Here is a 21,544-nt window from a genome sequence, read left to right as displayed (position 1 = left end):
AAAACAATCTGGTAGGAAGTTACCGTAGAGGTCGCCTCTGAACTGCTAAAGGTGCTGTTAGGTTAGAAAGACTTGTTTTCAATTGAACATAACGCAATTTTAAGTGTTGTTTGTGAGAAACTTTAATTAAATTAAATCTTTGGAACTTTAAACTTTTACTGAAATCATAGTCCTGATCCCGCAAAGAAATGGAAAATAGACACTTTTCTGCACTTCCGTGCAGACTGGAAACTAAGGTCTGTATGTTTCCCTTCGCTTTCTGGCTGACCACCAAATTAGTTGCCAGGCTCACGTGATTAAAGACGGCATCAAAACTTTAAATCAGTCAAGTAACTTACTCGCCGCCCAACACGGTCAGTCCGGGAGGCATGCGAGCACCCACCCTATAGTCCTCCTCGTTCCCCGTGCGACGATTACACCTTCGGTCCCTTAAAAAAGTCCTTGAAGGGTCGACGACTCCTGTCAGACGAGGATGTGCAGCAGGCTGTTACAGACTTCTTCGCGCAGCAAGACACAGTATTTTACCAAACGGGTATCTTCAACCTAGTGCTATGGTGGGATGGTTGCCTCAATGGTCACGGCTATTTTGCCTGATTGGCATACTGATTCCGGACTGTACGGCCTGGGGAAATTTTTTATCCCACTCTGACAACCTCCTTGCTAAAACATTACTTACCACATGTGTGTCCCCACCAGCAGACTATCGTCGCTGGCAAACTATAAGTAACGGCTGACTACTTTCTCCGTTTGAAAACTATCGCCCACGTCACGCCAGCAGCGTCTCAGTGCCTGTGGCGGAGGGGCCGTGTGATGCACATGTTCACTGCCTCCGTCCCTGCACGGGAGTGAGTTGTTACCTGGGACGTACCTTGCAGCGCTGGAGCATGAAGCGGAAGCCGGAGAGCGTGTCGCCGGTGCCGAGCGACAGGTCGAGGCTGGTGATGGCCGGCGTGACGAGCATGTGCAGATGCTTGCGGTGCAGCACGTGCTCCTCCGCTATGGCGGCCAACAGGTCCTCCAGCAGCTCCGGCGCTACAACACAAATCGTGCACGCCGTCCACTCCCTTCCTGTCGCTCGCACCATCAGCTGTCATTAGCAACGCTGCGGTACCAGCCCGACGGTACTTCCCAAACAGCGACGCTCTACAGCCTGCACGTAGTTCTACATCGATCACATTGTGCAGATCATCACCAAAACCCTGACACGGTTCTATGGGTATTGATGTCAAGAGCAATGAACATTGATCGGTTACTGGATTACGACCACTTTGTTGCCCCATAAATAATACACTACTGGCCATTAAAATTGCTACACCCAGCGGAAATGCAGTTGATAAACGGGTATTCATTGGAAAAATATATTATACTAGAACTGACACGTGATTACGTTTTCACGCAATTTGGGGGCATAGATCCTGAGAAATCAGTACCCAGAACAGCCACCTCTGGCCGTAATAACGGCCTTGATACGCCTGGGCATTGAGTCAAACAGAGCTTGGATGGAGTGTACAGGTACAGCTTCAACACGATACCATAGTTCGTCAAGAGTAATGACTGGCATATTGTGGAGAGCCAATTGCTTGGCCCCCATTGACCAGACGTTTTCAATTGGTGAGAGATCTGGAGAATGTGCTAGCCAGGGCAGCAGTCGAACATTTTCTGTATCCAGAAACGCCCGTACAGGACCTGCGACATGCGGTCGTGCATTATCCTGCTGAAATGTAGGTTTTTGCAGGGATCGAATGAAGGGTAGAGCCACGGGTCGTAACACATCTGAAATGTAACGTCCAGTGTTCAGAGTGCCGTCAGTGCGAACAAGAGGTGACCGAGACTTGTAACCAATGGCACCCCATACCATCACGCCCGGTGATACGCCAGTATGGCGATGACGACTACACGCTTCCAATGTGCGCTGACCGCAAAGTCGCCAATCATGGATGCGACCATCATGACTCTGCAAATAGAATCTGGATTCATCCGAAAAATGACGTTTTGCTATTCGTGCACCCAGGTTCGTCGTTGAGTACACCATCGCAGGCGCTCCTGTCTGCGATGCAGCGTCAAGGGTAACCGCAGCCACGGTCTCCGAGCTTATAGTCCATACTGCTGCAAACGTCGTCGAACTGATCGTGCAGATGGTTGTTGTCTTGCAAAGGTCCCCATCTGTTGACTCAGACATCGAGACGTGGCTGCACGATCCGTTACAGCCATGCGGATAAGGTGCCTGTCATCTCGACTGCTAGTGATACGAGGCCGTTGGGATCCAGCACGGCGTTCCGTATTACCCTGCTGAACCCACAGATTCCATATTCTGCTAACAGTCATTGGATCTCGACCAACGCGAGCAGCAATGTCGCGATACGATAAACTGCAATCGCGATAGGCTCCAATCCGACTTTTATCAAAGTCGGAAATGTGATGGTACGCATTTCTCCTCACAATAACGTTTCACCAGGCAACGCCGGTCAACTGCTGTTTATGTATGAGAAATCGTTTGGAAATTTTCCATATGTCAGCACGTTATAGGTGTCGCCACCGGCGCCAACCTTGTGTGAATGCTCTGAAAAGCTAATGATTTGCATATCACAGCATCTTCTTCATGTCGGTTAAATTTCGCATCTGTAGCACGTCATCTTCGTGGTGTAGCAATTTTAATGGCCGGTAGTGTATCTAGTTTGTGTTAAGGAGTTTCTTCCAAAAGTTTCGGGGATAAAATTCTCCAGCGAACCAGCGAACCCTTTTCGGCTGTAACGGAGGTGACGTTCCTCGGTTAACGAATGCGACTTGGCGCAGTCACTTCCCGGCACTGTCAGAGTGAGGATCACAGTTGGCGCTTAGTGTGTTTTGATTACATGTTGAGACTCGAGATGCAGCGGTTAATCGAGCGGCGATAGTCAATCAAATTTTGAGTTGAACTCAGAATATCGGGTTCTGAGACGGTGGGCCTGATTCGAGAAGGAAGCCATCTCTCAACCAAGAATTTACGTGTGGCACAAAATGTTCCGGGAGGTTCGAGAAAGTGTCGACAACAACGAGCGTTTTGTGAGTGTCTCAACGTCCCAGAGGCACAAAAATGTGGTGAAATAACGAAATATTCTGAACCGGGATTGATGCCTGAGTGTGATAATGATGGCGGAAGCCTCTTCTATACCGAAATCGAAGGTAAATGAGGGTAGTCTACAAGAAAAAGAAAGCTTGTAACAAATAATTTGATTGCCACGATGAAGAATCTAGGTTGGTCGATCAAGGGGACGCAGCGAGGATGAATTTTGCTTCAGGGTAGAAAGGAAACAGAAGGATACCCTCATGAAGATGTAGACGAACCAGTCACTTTAATGCGACCACTACCTGTGTCCGACGTAAACGCCCAATAACCACTCACAAACGGCAGGTAGCAGCCCTAACAGTGGAGAGAATATAAAGCGTGTCGGGGGACGTGAACAACAGTGCAGTCGTTGTCGTATTGCGCAAACGGAGCGAGTTATCTGACGTCCAAAAGGAGATGATCATTGGCTTTAGGGCCAAGGTTGGAAGCATTTACGAGAAGGCTAAGTTTTTAACCTGCTGGAGTGCCACCGTGGTTAGAACACACCGTGGATGGCAAATGGGAGCTATCCAAAACCATGGTCAAGACAACTATGGTTGTAAGGTGTCAGGCAAATCCAACACCTTCCATGAAAACCCTGACATGATAAGCAAATCCAGTAGTATGTCACATAGCTCCGAATAAATCGAGACATTAAATTAACCAAAGTAATACGAGTAACGAGTGAGCAAATGGAATACCACAGACTAAGACAAGAATGCCTAAATGCATGTCATACCTTCCCACCGTGAGACAGACGCAGTTCCGAGGGGAGAAACGAGACCAGAAGCCGAGAGCAGAACCGCGTTAAGCTAGAAGGCCTTACGATAAGGGACGGAAACCCACATCGCCAGCTAACCGCCATGACCACCCCCCAGCCCATGTTAAAAGATAGAGCCCTCCAGAAGAACAGTATAGATCTTACGATAACACTAAAAGGGCCACACCAGCTGCAAGTTTTAGCGTGAAACTTTTTCGCGTCTCTGTTACGTTGCAAACGTTAAAAACATTGCCCCACCACGAAAAGTATAGCGTTTCTCATTGGATAGACAGACTTTTTGTAGGCGGAGCTTAAGGTTAACATTGAGACCCTGATTAGTCAGATGAAAACACAGCCAGATAGTTTTTTTTAAACCAACTTCGGTAAATTGTAGTAAGGAGAAGTTAGGAAGGAGTTGCTTCCGAGTCGGCGAGGTGCGTGGAGCTGTGCCGACCGACGCCCCCTAACACGGCCTAACCAACGACAAGGTAATAAACGCACGCGATGCCGCATAACAGCGGATAAAGCTTCACTCAGAACTGCAGAAGTCTCATCTGTTACACCCCCGTTTTGCGCAATACTAGTGTCGATCGTCAATTAAAGCTCACGGTATTCACTTTTGCTACGTAAGTTAAAATCTGAAACGCGATGATTTTTCTGTTATATAATTATTGAGAAGCCACATCAGCCACTGTAATTTACGACAAGTTAGATAAGTAATTAAAGAAAATTGAGGGTCACTGTAGACCATTTTGATAGTTTTCTCTTTTGTGAAACTTAATTTAAACCTAGATTATAGATGTGATATGGCATAGGTCATCCTTCGATCCATTGTAGAACTGGGAAACCCATTCAGGGAATATTCGTTCACATTTTTGTTGAATGCAGTTGGTTTTTATCATCCTGTATTAAAACATTTCCTTTTATCAATAGTGCGGTTTATAAACAATGTTTTATGAGTAGAATAAAATTTCCAGTGGTAAACTTGACTGCTTTTTCGACGTTATTTTACCAGCTAACTAAAAATAGGAAAGCCTTGAACCCACTAAATTTAGTTAGTATTAAGATTCTTTTACAGGGAGTGCAGTGGAGCTGTCGCTGAAATCATTAAGTATTTGGTTGTATCATCGCTAGTCTCACTGAACTCTTCTGAACTCTGCATGTCATGTGTGGTCTGGCGTCTCCTTACCAGCAACAGGTCCCAGGTTCAAACTAGTCAATTCCCTAAAAAACACGCTCAGAGCGTCGTTGCGCGAAAGTGGTAGGGAGACACGACATAGAACAACAGACACCGCGCAGAATGTTAGAAGGTGCAAAACGGGCCATAGGTGACAGGGATGCACCGGAAATGTGTACGGGCGAATAGACGTGCAACTGTCGAGCAACTGACCGCCCAGATGACCCAAGAGTCTACATTCAACGAACGTTGCTGCGTATGGACCTCTGCAGCAGGCACCTGGTGCATGCACCTGTGTTAGCTGCCGTTCATCGGCGACGGATGCTGGAATTTGCACGCCAGTACCGCAACTGGATGTCTACTCAGTGGCGACAGGTGCCCTTTCAAAATGAATCATGTTTTATGACTGAAAACAAACATCCTGCAACGATCGTCGTAAGAGGGAGCATTATCGTCTGAGGAAAGTTTTCGTATCCTTAGGGATGTCCATACCTACATGAAGTTTGTTTTTCCTCGGCATAATGGCATCTACTAGCAGGACATGCAACATGTTATATAGCTCCCAGTACACGATGGTGATGCTAATAACACCAGGACGACTTTACTACACTTCCCAAAACACCAAAATGCCCGGATTTAAACCCAATTGCCGGCAACTGTGGTCGAGCGGTACTAGGTGCTTCAGTCCGGAACCGTGCGACTGCTACGGTCGCAGGTTCGAATCCTCCCTCAGGCGTGGAAGTGTGTGATGTCCTTAGGTTAGTTAGGTTTAAGTAGTTCTAAGTTCTAGGGGACTGATGACCTCAGATGTTAAGTTGGGGGTTGGGTTGTTTTGGGGGAAGAGACCAAACAGCGAGGTCATCGGTCTCATCGGATTAGGGAAGGAGGGGGAAGGAAGTCGGCCGTGCCCTTTGAAAGGAACCATCCCAGCATTTGCCTGGAGCGATTTAGGGAAATCACGGAAAACCTAAATTAGGATGGCCGGACGCGGGATTGAACCGACGTCCTCCCGAATGCGAGTCCAGTGTGCTACCACTGCGCCACCTCGCTCGGTCAGATGTTAAGTCCCATAGTGCTTAGAGCCATCTGAACCATTTGATTTTTAAACCCAATTGAGAATTTATGGCACCACCTCGGTCGGCGTCATGGATCTTCAAGCAAGAAATCTCGCGCAGCTGGCCACGGCACTGTAGTCGGCATAGCTCCACATCCCAGTCAGTACGTTCCAGAACCTTATTAACTCCCTTCTTGCACGTCCCGCAGCGATCCGCGCTGCAAAAGATGGCCGGCCGTGGTGGCCGAGCGGTTCTGGCGCTGCAGTCTGAAACCGCGGGACTGTTACGGTCGCAGGTTCGAATCCTGCCTCGGGCATGGATGTGTGTGATGTCCTTAGGCTAGTTAGGTTTAATTAGTTCTAAGTTCTAGGGGACTGATGACCTAAGATGTTAAGTCGCATAGTGCTCAGAGCCGTTTGAACCATTTGATTTTGCAAAAGATGGTTATTCAGGCTTTTGACAGACGGTCACATTAATGTGACTAGAGTGAGGACTGATGTGCGATTTTTCAGTGTCTTCTAACAAGGGAACCTCCCCATCGCACCCCCCTCAGATTTAGTTATAAATTGGCACAGTGGATAGGTCTTGAAAAACTGAACACAGATCAATGGAGAAAACAGGAAGAAGTTGTGTGGAACTAGGAAAAAAATAAGCATAATATACAAATTGAGTAGTCCAAGCGCAACATAGGCATCATCGAGGATAGTGTCAGCTCGGGAGCGCCGTGGTCCCGTGGTTAGCGTGAGCAGCTGCGGAACAAGAGGTCCTTGGTTCAAGTCTTCACTAGAGTTAAAAAGTCTTCCCTAGAGTTAAAATTTTAATTTTTTATTTTCAGACAATTATCAAAGTTCAGGCACTCACACAAAATCAACTTCACTCTCCAAAATTCCAGGACATGTTCAGATTTGCTTGGACATACGCAGGATTTGACGGTCTACACACGGAAAAATTTGAAAACGTTAAAAACATTTTTTTTGACAGAGCACAGGGAAAACTGAGCGACTGTGAAACTGTTGCATTCATTTGTTGCAGTTTATGTGACAGACTCTTGTGTTTTCATCACTTTTTTGAGGGCAAGGTAGAAGAATCTTTTTACCCATTCGCCAAGTGTACAAGTTAGGTGGGTCGACAACATATTCCTGTCATGTGACGCACATGCCGTCACCAGTGTCGTATAGAATATATCAGACGTGTTTTCCTGTGGAGGAATCGGTTGACCTATGACCCTGCGATCAAATGTTTTCGGTTCCCGTTGGAGGGGCACGTCCTTTCGTCTACTAATCGCACGGTTTTGCGGTGTGGTCGCAAAACACAGACACTAAACTTATTATAGTGAACAGAGACGTCAATGAACGAACGGACAGATCATAAGTTTGGGAAAATAAAGAAAGTAAAATTTTTACTTCAGGGAAGACTTTAACCAAGAACCTTTTGTGTCGAAGCTGCCCACGCTAACCACGGGACCACGGCCATCGTGAGCTCAGTTATCCTTGACGTTGCCTATCTTGCGGATGGACTAGTCAGTTAGTATATTTTGCTTATTTTTTTCATAGTTCCATACAACTTCTTCCTGTTTTCTCGAGTGATCTGTGTTTCAAGGCCTATCCACTGTGCCAACTTATAACTAAATCTGAGGGGGGTGCGATGGGGAGGTTCCCTCGTAAGAGGACAAGGCTTAGGCTCTGAGTGTATTATACATGCACTTAGTCATTGCTGGGAGACGCCTGACCCAGTTCAACCCGGCTGCCATAACGTACACAACAGCAGCCGCCTGGAATATGCATTGCTAGGACTCTCTGGACGTCAACGCCATCGAAATATTGCCTGTTAATGGTGTGGAAAGAAGCAATCCATAAAAGATCATTAGCAAATGTTCGGTTTGTCTCAAAATACCAATATACACCCAGAAAAGCAACTATAACGAAATTGTTAATTTGATAATCATATTATTGTTTCATTTTAGTGTTGTGATGGAAACACGTTCATTGTTTCATAAAAGGTATAACTCACTCACTCCGCCTTCAGGCCACGGGTGGCCTACCGGGACCATCCGACGGCCGTGTCATCCTCATTGGAGGATGCAGATAGGAGGGCGCGGGGTCAGCACACCGCCCTCCCGGCCGTTATGATGGTTATTCTTGACCGCAGCCGCTACTATTCGGTCCGCAATTGGCATCACGAGGCTGAGTGCAGCCCGAAAAATGGCAACAGCGCATGGCGACCTGGATGGTCACCCATCCAAGTGCCGACCACGCCCGGCAGCGCTTAACTTCGGTGATCTCACGGGAACCGGTGTATCCACTGCAGCAAGGCCGTTGCAGAAATGGTATAACAGATAACAATAATTAATTTAGAAGTAACAGACATATTGTGAAATAAAAGCAATTATTTCATATTTTAAATACAGTCAAGTGACTGCCACACCTGACTCACTCATTTGGTACTGACTGCAAATGCCCCATGCAAGTACAATTTCATATCTAAAAAAATAATTAATATAAATTACACGGAGGTGACAAAAGTCGTGGGGTAGCGATGCGCAAATATACAGACGGCGGTAGTATTGCGTATACAGGGTACAAAAGGGTAGGCACTGGCGAAGCTGTCATCTTACTCAGGTGATTCATGTAATAAGGTGTCAATGTGATTACGGCCGCACGACGCGAATTACCAGACTTTGAACGTGGAATGGCAGTTGGAGACCAGGAGCGTTTGTGCAGAGTTGTCGGTGCTAGCAGACAAACAAAACTGCTTGAAGTAACTGCAGAAACGTATTCGTTAGGACCGTGAGATGAATTTGGCTTTAATGGGCTATAACAGCAGACGACCGACGCCTGTGCCCTTTGTAACAGCACGACATCGCCCCTGCGCCTCTCCTGGACTCGTGACCAAATCGGCTGGGCCCTAGACGACTAGGAAACCGTGGCCTGGTCAGATGCCTATCGATTTCAGTTGGTAACACCTAACAGTAGGGTTCGAGTGTGGCGCAGACCCCACGAAGGCTTGGACCAAGCTGTAAACAAGTCACTGCGCAAGCTGGTAGTGGCTCCATAATGGTGTGAGCTGTGTTTACATAGAATGAACCGGGCCCTCTGGTCCACCTGAACCGATCATAGATTGGAGATTATTATGTTCGGCTTCTTGGAGACCATTTGCAGTCGTTTGTGGCCTTCGTGTTCCCAAACATGTCACCGGGCGTAGTTCGCGAGTGGATTTAAGAAACTTTTTGACAGTTCGAGTGAATGATTTCGTCACTCAGATAGCCCGACATGAATTCCAGCGAACATTAATGTCAGTTAGCGTACAAAATCCGGCACCGGCAACACTTTCGCAATTATGGACGGCGACAGAGACATGACAGGGCAGGGGACATAAAGTGCAGGGGACTTCCAACGACTTGCTGAGCCGATGCCACGTCGAGATACTCAGAGAAAAGGAGGTCCGACACGATATTAGGAGGTATCCCATGACTTTTGTCACCTCAGCTTCTCATGCTGTTAAATAGAATACGAGGGTTGGAACTTTAATAGTAGCAACTATTTATTTACAGCTCGTACAGAATAGATACGTGTTTCAAAGTTTTACTGACCTTCAAAGTAGTCACCAGCATTGTGTATAACCCGTTGCCAGCGATGTGTGAGCCGTAGGATACTCTTAACAGTGCCAGTTGTGTTGACAGTTCGAGCGGCGCGGTCTATTGCCCGACGAATTTGTAGCATTTGTGAAGCGAATGCGGTGAAGAGTTTCCTTCAGTTTATAAATCTTGTTCAGCTTACGAGAGCTTAAGTTAGGGGAGTGCAGTATGCGCCATAGCACTTAACAGCCCCATCAGTCAGACGAATCAGTAGCAGCTTGTACTGTACGTTCTTGAGCAGTGTCCTGCAAAATGATGGTCAGGTCCTGCAGAAAGTGTCATCACTTCTGTCTCTATGCTGTTCATTTTTGGAGCACAACCTACGACCAGCTTAGAGACAGAAGTGATGACACTTTCTGCAGGACCTGACCATCATTTTGCCGGACAGTGCTCACGCGCGTACAATGCAAGCTGTTACTGATTTGTTTGACTGATGGGGCTGCTAAAGGCTATACCACCTACTGCACTCCCCTGACTTAAAGCCCTCGTGAGTTCAACTCGATTTCTAAACTGAAGGAAGCTCTTCACGGCATTCGCTTCAGAACTGCTACAAATCCGTCGGGCAATAGACCGCGCCGCTCGAACTGTCAACACAACTGGCACTGCTAAGAGTATCCTATGACTTCCACATCGCTGGGAACGGGTTATACACAATGCTGGTGACTACTCTGAAGGTCAGTAAAACTTTGAAACACGTATCTATTTCGTACGAGCTGTAAATAAATAGTTGCCACTATTAATGTTCCAACCCTCGTAAATCCACCACTGTACTAGTACGCTTCCCATAGGAGACCCAACAGACTGCTCACTAAAAGTGGCAATTGACGAAACATCACACAGCTCTGCGTCACTTAGACACACAACATTTTTTTGAAAAAAATTAACTGTTGGCCTGAAGGTTACTCAGTGACAGTGGCAGATTTCTGAAGCAGTAGGTCTTGTAGATTTAGACTGAATCTAAGTCACACAAAGGGTATACTCGTAAGGTGTTCTAGAGCTTAACAGGTACAGCATGCTGAGAGTTTTGTAAGCAGTGAAACAGTCAATAGTCGACACTAGTTTGGAGGGCAGTGAAATGCTCATACTTCTTACAGCAATCCAACAACGTGCCTCTGACGATAATACACGCACAAGGCATACAGGGGTTAGATTAAAATACGGAAACACTATGAGAACTGTATGCTTGAACATAAAGGCAGACTCTAGCCAAGCCGTCAGCTTGCGCTGTTGTATTTGACCACGAACGGCACCTGTGCAATGTTCTCAATACTTTGCAAATCTCAGCCGTGGTCAGAACAGTGTTCTGTGTAGTTGTGAGTGCATCGCGTTGGAGATAATTAAAAGAGAACGTGAGCAAATTGTTGGTACTCGTGTGGTGGGTGGTCCCCAACCAGCGTAGTTTGGTGTCTCAAGAAGGGCGAAGTCGAATATTTATACCACATACAGGGAAAGCGGGAAAATGTCACCCACCACGTCACAACGCAGCCGAAGGTGTATGTTGAGAGACGGTCATTGAAGAGGACTGTGATGAAAAAAAAAAAGGCACTGCAGAACTGAATGTCGCAGGACGAGGTGGAATTTCTAAGCCTTACATCAGTGATGCAAATGTCCGTAACTACACTCATGCTCATAAATTAGGGATAATATTGATACATGGTGAAATAACGCTCTGGTGGGCAGTTTGCTTGTTTACACCACCTGGGAGTATGACCATGCGGTGCATTTGACCAGCGGTCGTCGCACGGTGGCGCTGGCAGCATCCACATACGCAGAGGTGTGTTGGTGCATGTCAGAGTACTGTGCAGCGAGTAAGTCTGCAGACGTTTTCAGACGTGCTTATGGTGACTGTGTGTTGAAAATGGCTCAAAGAACTCATATTGATGATGTTATGAGGGGTAGAATAAGTAGGGCGACTGGAGGCTGGTCAAATACAGCAAGTCGCAGCAAGGGGCCTCCGTGTGGCACAAAGTGTTATCTCAAGATTATGGCAACGATTCCAGCAGACAGGAAACGTGTCCACGCGCTACAGTATGGGACGTCCACAGTGTACAACACCACAAGAAGACCGATATCTCACCATCAGTGCATGCAGACGGCCACGGAGTACTGCAGGTAGACTTTGCTCGGGACCTTACCGCAGCCACTGGAACAGTTGTCTCCAGACACACAGTCTACAGACGACTGAACAGACATGGTTTATTCACCCGGAGACCTGTAAGGTGCATTCTACTGACTCCTGGTCACAGGAGAGCCCGTAAAGCCTGGCGTCAAGAACACGGTACATGGTCATTGGAACAATCGTCCCAGGTTATGTTCATGGACGAGTCCAGGTATAGCCTGAACAGTGATTGTCGCCGGGCCGGCCAGTGTGGCCGAGCGGTTCTAGGCGCTTCAGCCTGGAACAGAGTGACCGCTACGGTCGCAGGTTCTAATCCTGCCTCGGGCATGGATGTGTGTGATGTCCTTAGGTTAGTTAGGTTTAAGTAGTTCTAAGTTCTAGGGGACTGATTACCTCAGATGTTAAGTCCCATAGTGCTCAGAGCCATTTAAACCATTTTTTTGATTCTCGCCGGGTTTTCATCTGGCGTGAACCAGGAACCAGATACCAACTCCTTAATGTCCTTGAAAGGAACCTGTGTGGAGGTCGTGGTTTGATGGTGTGGGATGGGATTATGATTGATGCACGTACACCCCTGCATGTCTTTGACAGAGGAACTGTAACAGGTCAGGTGTATCGGGACGTCATTTTGCACCAGTATGTCCGCCTTTTCAGGGGTGCAGTGGATCCCACCTTACTCCTGATGGATGATAACGCACTGCCCCACCGAGCTGCCATCGTGGAGGAGTGCCTTGAAACACAAGATATCAGGTGAATTGAGTGGCCTGCCTGTTCTCCAGACCTAAACCCCATCGAGCACGTCTGGGATGCTCTCTGTTGACATATCGCTGCACGTCTTCAAACCCGTAGGACACTTCAGGAGCTCCGACAGGCACTGGTGCAAGAATGGGAGGCTATACCCCAGCAGCTGCTCGACCACCTGGTTCAGAGTATGCCAACCCGTTGTGCGGCCTGTGTACTTATGCATGGAGATCATATCCCATATTGATGTCGGGGTACAAGCGCAGGAAACAGTTGTGTTTCGTAGCACATGTATTTCAGGACGGTTTTCTCAACTTATCGCCAATACCGTGGACTTACAGATCTGTGTCGTGTGTGTTCCCTATGTGCCTATGCTATTAGCGTCATTCTTGTGTAGTGCCGCGCTGTGTGGCACCACATTCAGCAATTATCCTTAATTTATGAGCATGAGTGAAGAAAATGTACCGAAGGCATAAACCCTTCACTATGGAGCAATGGAAGAACGTTGTCGGATGAGATTTATTTCACACTCTTTCCAACTTCTGTCCAAGTTTACATCCCAAGAGTGAAACTTGGCGGGGTTCGATGATGATGTTGGTGGCCATATCGTGGTATTCCATGGGTCCCATGGATACCGGTACCCTGCGTCCAGGGCTGTGAGTGCGAGAATGACGTATCTTCCCTGGCCACCACAGTCAGTAGATCTCAGTATTATTGAATATTTGTGGTGTAATTTGGAGAGAATTGTACGTAATCGCTATCCACCGCCATGAGCTATGCCACTAATCACGCCCTGCTGCGTTCTACGATCTCTGCATCTGCAGCTACATGTTTACCCGGCATGCCGTTATTCAGTATATGGCGCATGTTACCTCGTACGAAATTGACCGGTTCACTGATCTATTCCACTCGCGTAAAGGGCGAGAGGAAAGTGACAATTTGTATCTCCTTGTACGCAAGATGATCTCTTTTATCTCACTGTCATGGGCTCCATGGGAGACATATTGTTTAAGCACCAGTTGCAGTTACGTCGAATATCGGTTTTCTAAATTTATGAAATGTTCAAATGTGTGTGAAATCTTATGGGACTTAACTGCTAAGGTCATCAGTCCCTAAGCTTACACACTACTTAACCTAAACTATCCTAAGGACAAACACACACACCCATGCCCGAGGGAGGACTCGAACCTCCGCCGGGACCAGCCGCACAGTCCATGACTGCAGCGCCTCAGACCGCTCGGCTAATCGCGGCTTTACGTAGGAGGATCAAGACAGCATGGACGGCATGTGATATTGCTTTGTATTACTGATAGATAACATCACGGAGGCCTCGTTGAGAGGCATTAACACCCCAGAAATGTAATACCTGCTGTCCAAATTATCTACTATGTGAAACAGATGTGATCATGTTGTGTACGTAGTGCCACCTCATAGCATCACGCCAGGTGCTTGGCCCACATGAACGATGACGCAAGCGATCTGGCCACGTTCATTTTCTTTGCAGCCTCCACATACGGCACCTTAGATAGTGGCGTTGCACACAGAACCGGGAGACAACGTGGAGCCCATTCTGTGTCCATTCTTCTCTGTGGCGGCATCACGATCGACGTACCTCCTTCCACTACCACGTCAAGGAAAAGCGCAACAGTTGTCACCATGGTGCTACAACATTCGACACACTGTCCGTGCGTAGACTTGTCTCTCTGAAAATAAGCCCATTTCTTGACTCAAGGTTCGTTACGTGGGTGTACGATCCTGCGCGGCCGAGGGAATAAAATGTCTGTCCTCTCGGGGGTTAGTTAAGTGGCACCTACGAGAGATCGTCACCAATGGGAACAACACAATAAACGGCAATTTAAGTAGCCCATGATCCTGAGACTGTCGAATTACGACACATGCTGAGAGATGGTTCTCCTTCTTACACGGTCCATAACACGATTTCTCACAAAAACCAACTGACCTCTGAATGAGAAACCGCTGCTTTATCTTCCCTTATATACAGAATCTAGATGATGTTACTTCTACTTCGTGTGGTTGTGTTGAACATTTGCATATCCATGTGTGTAACACATTTAATGTCGAACTGACGATTTTTACACGCCACCTTCATGATGCTTGAATCTTAATGGCTATTAATGTAACAAACTCGCATTCCTTCTCTTCTTCATGGGGTGAATATGTGTTCATAATCGAAAGCAAACCCAGTGCTGCATGTCTATTGGAAGGTTAACAACTGGGAGTAAGATTCTACTTTATATTTCTCATTGAATTGACAAGTACATCCTGGATCCAGAAAACTTACGATGTCAGTGCTCCAGTGGCAGCTTGTGCAAAATTTTATCAATGTGCCACAATGCGATGGCACAGCCTTTAGACTTACAAGGATAGTAATTGTAACTTAGCTGAATATATTAATTTTATGTATATACACTGAACTGTTTAAAAACATTTAAATGTTATAATTAATAGTTTAACATTTCGAGGAACATAAAAAAGGTGCTGGTAATGGGAATCGAACTGAAGCTGACAAAATTGTTAGTCAGTTCATTTTTTTACCTTCATTTTGTTCGTCATTATGTTCGGCATGTTGTCTAGGAGGACGCATAAGATGCCCCTTCAAGTTCATCGTTGAGTACCACACTCAGTTCCCAGCCTTCTGACTAAACACGCTGAGCTACCATGCCGGCATGCACTTGACCACAAGACCATGGCACCATTATGTCAACTGCTACTCATATTCTAGCCTTGTACTTTCAAAGAAAAATACTGACCTGGTGCTGTGCATGACGTGACATCAGAACATGTCCACTCAGAAACACACGTCTGTGTCCCTTCTCTGAGTTGATCGGAATGCGACCGACCAACGTTTCAGCACTCGACACTGGTTTGTAATTATCGCAGAGAGAGCGCTACAAAACATGTTTTCCTCCGCTTTATTTGCATGTCAGCCTGCATTCTAACAGAAGTGGCATAATTTTAGTATGATTAGCAGTCCACATTCGAATAGAAATACCGTAATTTTTGTGCTATTTCCAGTTCGAACTCGTAGAGAAAGAGCGTAATCTTAATGCGATATTTATAGTGTGCTATAGCACATTAGCACATGATACCCTGTCGCCGTTACAGTGTTCGAATGAAATCGGGTACATGTATAAATGGTAATACACAGTAGACTACACCTTTGGTTTACAGTATTCCTATAACCTTATGGCTGAAAGCATCTGTCAATACTGCATTTTTCCCTAGCTGTTGTACTTATATTTTAGAACAACAAAGCACATGTCTGTCACCCACATCTTGATCACGAATGTTTCTTGAAACACAGTGACTTCCACTGTTTATTATGGAGCCTGATGCATAGGTCTCAGATGTACAGAGTACTTGTGTAGCTCGTCAAAATATTATCACGCAGGATCACTTCAGTTCGTAATACGAAATAGGGCTCAAGAATGTTTTAAACAGCTGATCATAATTTCTGATCACCGAATGTCATTATGCTCGTATGGCGCGTAGTGACTGGAGCAACCGTTAGAGAACTTCCATCACTGAAATGGAAGGTATTGTTTTGAGCACTTCACGTAGATTACGTCTTCCGTAATGTTTCTACGTAAATTATTTCTACAAATGGTCAATTGAACTCTATTTTCATGTAGAGCAATATGATCACACATTTAAAAGAAAACGAATATGTGCCTGTGATTAAATAATATTTCTTGACTAGTAGGTGTCTTTCAAGACTAGAGAATATGTGGTCTCAGGGACACCGTAAATAAAATCACAAATTTTTACTAACGATTCGGAAAACATGCACTTGAAACTATGGGAATTAAGAGATTCTGTTTTGTATGAATCCTCTGATTTTTAAAAGTTATTTACAAATCTACAGTGTGAATACACTTACTGACACCTGATTAGGTAACAAATAAAAGCCGTCATTTCTGAAGTTTAGATCTTTCAACTATAATGCTGCTTAAACTAATACGAAGTCTCACTAATGGCGACAGCAAACATTACTTATAATAAAATCAAATTCTCATTTCTGTGAACAGCTTTTCACACTACAGAAGTCTCCTTAACAATACAAGCAAACAAAGTGATGAGCATACTTCTTAAAACAGCATAAAGGAAAGTATTTTCATTGATGTAAGATAGACAGGTAGAATGTTTAGGATGTGCAAAAATGAAATTCGCTCTTATGAAGCTACCGACCGTATTATTGGTCCAAGTGACTACTGCATGTATCACATTTTGAAATTCATCGCTCCTCCTTGACAAAGACACTTTATTTATTCTTCCTCAAATACTTTTTGGCGATAGTACACCAAAATTGGGGGTTTTCTTTTATTCTTTACCACGTGAATAGTGACTGTTATAAAGCTGAACATTTTATTTTTTTAAATATTGCTATGAATTACTTTTCGCTAAAACGCGAGTTAACACATAATATGCTCTCTTAAGTGTCAGCGAACCTTCTGGTTACAGCGGTAATTTTACGGTTTAGGAACAAAGATGTTATGTTAAGTCATAGATAAATTTCATTAATAGTAAGGCACACATGGTGCAGATGGTTTGCTATTTGAGAAAGACGTAACAGACCACCAAAGTTGTGACATGTAATAAATTCAAAAAGTAAAAGGAAGCCTGTTGAACTTTAGCAAAAACTAATTCAAAGCAACAATAAAAAATTAAGATTTTTCTCTATGTGTCAATTTACACTAGTGATCCAAAACATTATGACCACTTGTATAGTATTTTGTTTATCCGTCTTTGGAACGAAATACAACACTGATTCTGCGTATCAGGGAACCGACAGTTTGTTGCTAGGTTAGCGGAGGCATGTGGCATTAGATATCTATGCACATGCGATATAATTCGAGTAAATAACGGGCCGCTCATTTGCGTACACGGTGATGGCGCCAGATAGCGACCCAAACGGGTTCCATAGGATTTACATCAGGCGAATCTGGCCGCTGAGACATCAAAGTGAATTCACTGTAATGCCCCCCAAACCGCCGTATCGCGGTTCTGGCAACGAGACGCGGACAATTCTACTGCTGAAAGATAACATCGCCGTCCGGGAAGACGTTCAGCATGAAGGGATGCAGGTGGTTCGCAGCTGTCAGAGTGTCTTCGATTACTACCACAGATCCCACGCAAGCGCAGGAGTATATGTTCCATAGCATGTTACTGCTCCCACCAGCCTGTGTGCGTGGTGAGCTGCACGCTTCGAGCCTCTGTTCACCAAGATGACGGCGTTTGTGGAGACGATCGTCGACCTAGTGTAGCAAACATGTGATTCACCGGAAGAGCCGACATGCTCTCATTGATCGATGGTCGAATCTTGATGGTCCCGTGCCCACTGCAATCGTAACTGACGATATCGTTGGGTCAGCAGGTCAACACGTAGGGGAGCTCCACGTGTAACAATGTACGATGCATCGTGTGCTCAGAAACACTAGTGCGTGCACCAGCATTGTGCTCTTTTCGGCAGAGATACCACATATCAACATCTATCCTGATACCACATATCAACATCTATCCTACTTTACAGGCCAAAAAAGCCTGCGACCCCCCCGTTCTATCAAAGATCGTGGACGTCCAACCATTTAGCGCCTAATGACAGTTTCGCTGAGCTTCTACCTCTTCCCGTAGACGCTCACGACAGTAGCACGTGAGCATTCGACCAGCTTCGCCGTTTTCGAGGTACTCGTTCACAAACTCTGCGTAATTTGTCAAAGTCGCTTATCTCTATGGATTTCCCCGTTTGCAGCCCGCATCTTCCCTAGGGTGATCCCCCGTCCGTGTGTGCACCACTTACATATTTTTGTTACCGCATCACGTGCCCACAACTCCACCTGACGATATCCATCGTCGCGGTGGGCAGTGGTCATAATGTTTTGGCTTATCATTGTATATTCACGTTTTATACGTTCAAACCAAAACCACTGATGATGGTAAGCTATCGCTAGTTTGGTGTAAATGAGCAAAGTTTTTGCATAAATACGAACTCACAAATTTCTTATTGCTTTTGTACAGACATGGATCATTTCCAAGACTGGTTAAGTGTACAACGCTCGTCTATATACTACACATACTGGATTTCCTATATTGTCAACACTGTAACCTTATTTCGCAGCTTCCGGCTACTAACTTGTCTAAAATAAATGTGTGTAATTGGTAGTAGGCGATGCACATGAGAAATGTATTTAGAAAACTGAAATGTGCATAAAAACTTGGCCATGTCTATATCAACATAGACTGATCAACCAGAAGAGTGTCACGTACCTTCAATTTCTGTGGCGCAATTAGAGACTTTTAATATGGACGAAGGACGTAGTGGAATCTGCTATAGCCAGCGACGATGGTGTCACGATCACTGACGTGGCTCACAGTTTCCCTGGTAGTTCAATGAATGCCCCCGTAGCGTAAAACTAACACTGTTTGAAGCATACGTCGCGCTGACCTTGCATAAAGTGGGCATTGTCCCGGGAGACAGCGTGTGTGACACGACCACCAACATTACCTAACAGCAAGTGTGACTCTGTTGACGGGGAATCGCTTTATCATTGATTCATAGTCTTATTGCGACGTATTTCTGTCACTGCAGTCATAACTGACGATGGAATTGGCTCTAAATAGTACAAACAGAACCCCATCCTGTATAATGTCTGAGAAGATACATACTCCGAGAAATTCTGCATTTATGAGGGCTATTTTTTTTCAACCCCCGATCAATTGCGAAATAAAAAACACGATGAAAATCCGGCGAAGCTTTGCGCAGGGCCGGCCGGAGTGGCCGTGCGGTTCTAGGCGCTGCAGTCTGGAGCCGAGCGACCGCTACGGTCGCAGGTTCGAATCCTGCCTCGGGCATGGATGTGTGTGATGTCCTTAGGTTAGTTAGGTTTAATTAGTTCTAAGTTCTAGGCGACTGATGACCTCCGAAGTTAAGTCGCATAGTGCTCAGAGCCATTTGAACCTTTGCGCAGGTGTGTTGCACATTGTCTTCAGTATGCCCGTCTATAGCTGACGTCGAACTCTTCGGTGCTGAGCACACGGGGAGCACGTAAAGTCTGCTGAGAGATTTATCTGTTTACATGCATTCCACGTAACATAGCTGTCACACGTTTACCTCTTCATGTCAATTCTCAGGCGCATACTGCTCGTGCAACAAAGACAATCCTACAGAGTTTAGGATGGAAAGTGTTTGATCACCCACCATACAGCCCGATCTAGGCTCCCTCTGATCTTCATCTCTTCGCACAAATGAGTCGCTGGTGATGGGGATAACATTTTGGCATACATAACGAGCTGCAGACCAAAGTAGGAACTTGGAGGAAATCACAGTTGGCTGCCTTCTATGACGATATTGGAAAGTTGGTACCATACTACTGAAATGGAACTTCTTGTCCCGTTATGTATTTTTCTCAATAAATTCCGGTACAGGAGAATTATAGCGAGTGTTTTTACTCTGCAGAAGTAAATCCGTGGGTAACAGGCAGGAGAGAATGGACCAAGCGGTGTTTATTTATTTATTCATTGATTTCTTTTAATTCTGTGTGCCACGGTTCCTTGCATCCTCTCCCTTATGCGACCTTGGACTGTATGAATGAGATATTATGTGAAGTAGCGGTATGCTTTGGTCAGAGGTCGTAGCATTGCATGAGTAGAGTAGTTCTGTGGTAGGATAGTACCAACCCCTAGACGCGAACAAGTTTGGCAAAGATAATGTTAAAGTCAGGTCAGAGAGGTTGCGAAGGCACGAGTATTAGCTCTGTCAGGCTGGCGAACAATCCCCTCCACCACCTTTGAACGGACAGCGGTTAGGCGAGGTGTTCGCATGCGCACTTGTTCCTGGGTAGCGGCGTTGGACAGACATGGAGACACAGCTCTCGATTTTGGTAATGTTAACAAAGGTATCAGAATGTCGCAAAACTGCTAATAATTAAGTCCAGATGTTGAAATCAGGTGTGCGATTACCACCAAACCCCAATAAGGGAGTTTAATTTCATAATTTAGTCAAATTCCAGTAAGAACTTTGTGCCTTGGTCAGGCCACGCACGATGGGCCTTAAGCTGACGGTCGTATTATTGCTCTGTGTTTAACGGAAGTTCACTCATTTAATGTACTTTAATGTGCTCTTTCTTTTACAGTAATATTTTGGGGGCTTTTTAAAAAGATTTATATGTTTTCTTTGTGTACTTGCTTTCACGCTACGTGGTCGGTTGGAGCAGCTGCCACGTTGGTAAAGCGCAGTTTCGGTCTGAAAACGTATAGTAGACGAGTGAATAACCATAGAGTAGTGGGTGAGTGTAAGATAGGGAAGGAACAATGTTGTGTGCCCGTATTTTTTACATTTCTGTTGGCTACCGCAACTTGGCCACGTGTGTGGAATAGTATTGATGTGATGGTTAGTTAATGTTTATCGTCCCTCCCATAACTCTTTGATTCGCCTACAATGAAATGCGTTACGTAAAGTACACGGTTTAAACTCTTGTGTTTAGGAAAGTTCAGATTTTCATCCCCATTGATGGAATAAAGACTTGCAAAATTCCCCCCCCCCCCCCCCCCCCCCCCAGCTTAGTGACGTGGTGTTGTTTCTAAACACCTAGAAATTTGAACCTGTTCAGTTTCACTAATCATATGCCCGTTCTCTGAAATTAAAACGTCAGGTATTGTTGAATAGTGTGTTATAAAATGTAAAAACTGAGTTTTACTGTGATTTAACATTAGTTTATTTTCTACAAGCCATGAATTTAGGTCATGTACTGCGCTATTTGAAACCGAGCCAATGTTGCACACAGCATCATTTACTACCAAGCTAGTGTCATCAGCAAACAGAAATATTTTAGAGTTACCCGTAGTACTAGAGGGCATATCATTTATATAAATAAGGAATAGGAGTGGCACCAACACTGATCTCTGGGCACTCCAACTTGACAGTACCCCACTTAGACCCCACACCACAGCCATTAT

General features: G+C 45.5%; 1 protein-coding gene and 1 pseudogene across 2 annotated transcripts in view; both read right to left on the bottom strand.

Moving 5' to 3' along the window:
* The window catches only part of LOC126469954 (uncharacterized), a 676,617-nt gene that overhangs the window by 530,421 nt on the left and 124,652 nt on the right, over positions 1–21,544 (bottom strand). The window contains exon 2 of one of the 2 annotated variants that reach the window (XM_050097364.1): positions 869–1,032. The exons of the other annotated variant lie outside the window; for it this stretch is intronic. Within the exon in view, the coding sequence (XP_049953321.1) occupies positions 869–1,032 (164 nt within the window). The remainder of the gene's footprint in view (positions 1–868; positions 1,033–21,544) is intronic. 2 annotated transcript variants of the gene reach the window in all.
* On the bottom strand, positions 8,280–8,397 carry LOC126472303 (5S ribosomal RNA; annotated as a pseudogene).

The sequence above is a fragment of the Schistocerca serialis genome, chromosome 3 (assembly GCF_023864345.2).
Source record: "Schistocerca serialis cubense isolate TAMUIC-IGC-003099 chromosome 3, iqSchSeri2.2, whole genome shotgun sequence".
Lineage (NCBI taxonomy): Eukaryota > Metazoa > Arthropoda > Insecta > Orthoptera > Acrididae > Schistocerca > Schistocerca serialis.
This window is presented reverse-complemented; position numbering and strand designations above follow the sequence as displayed.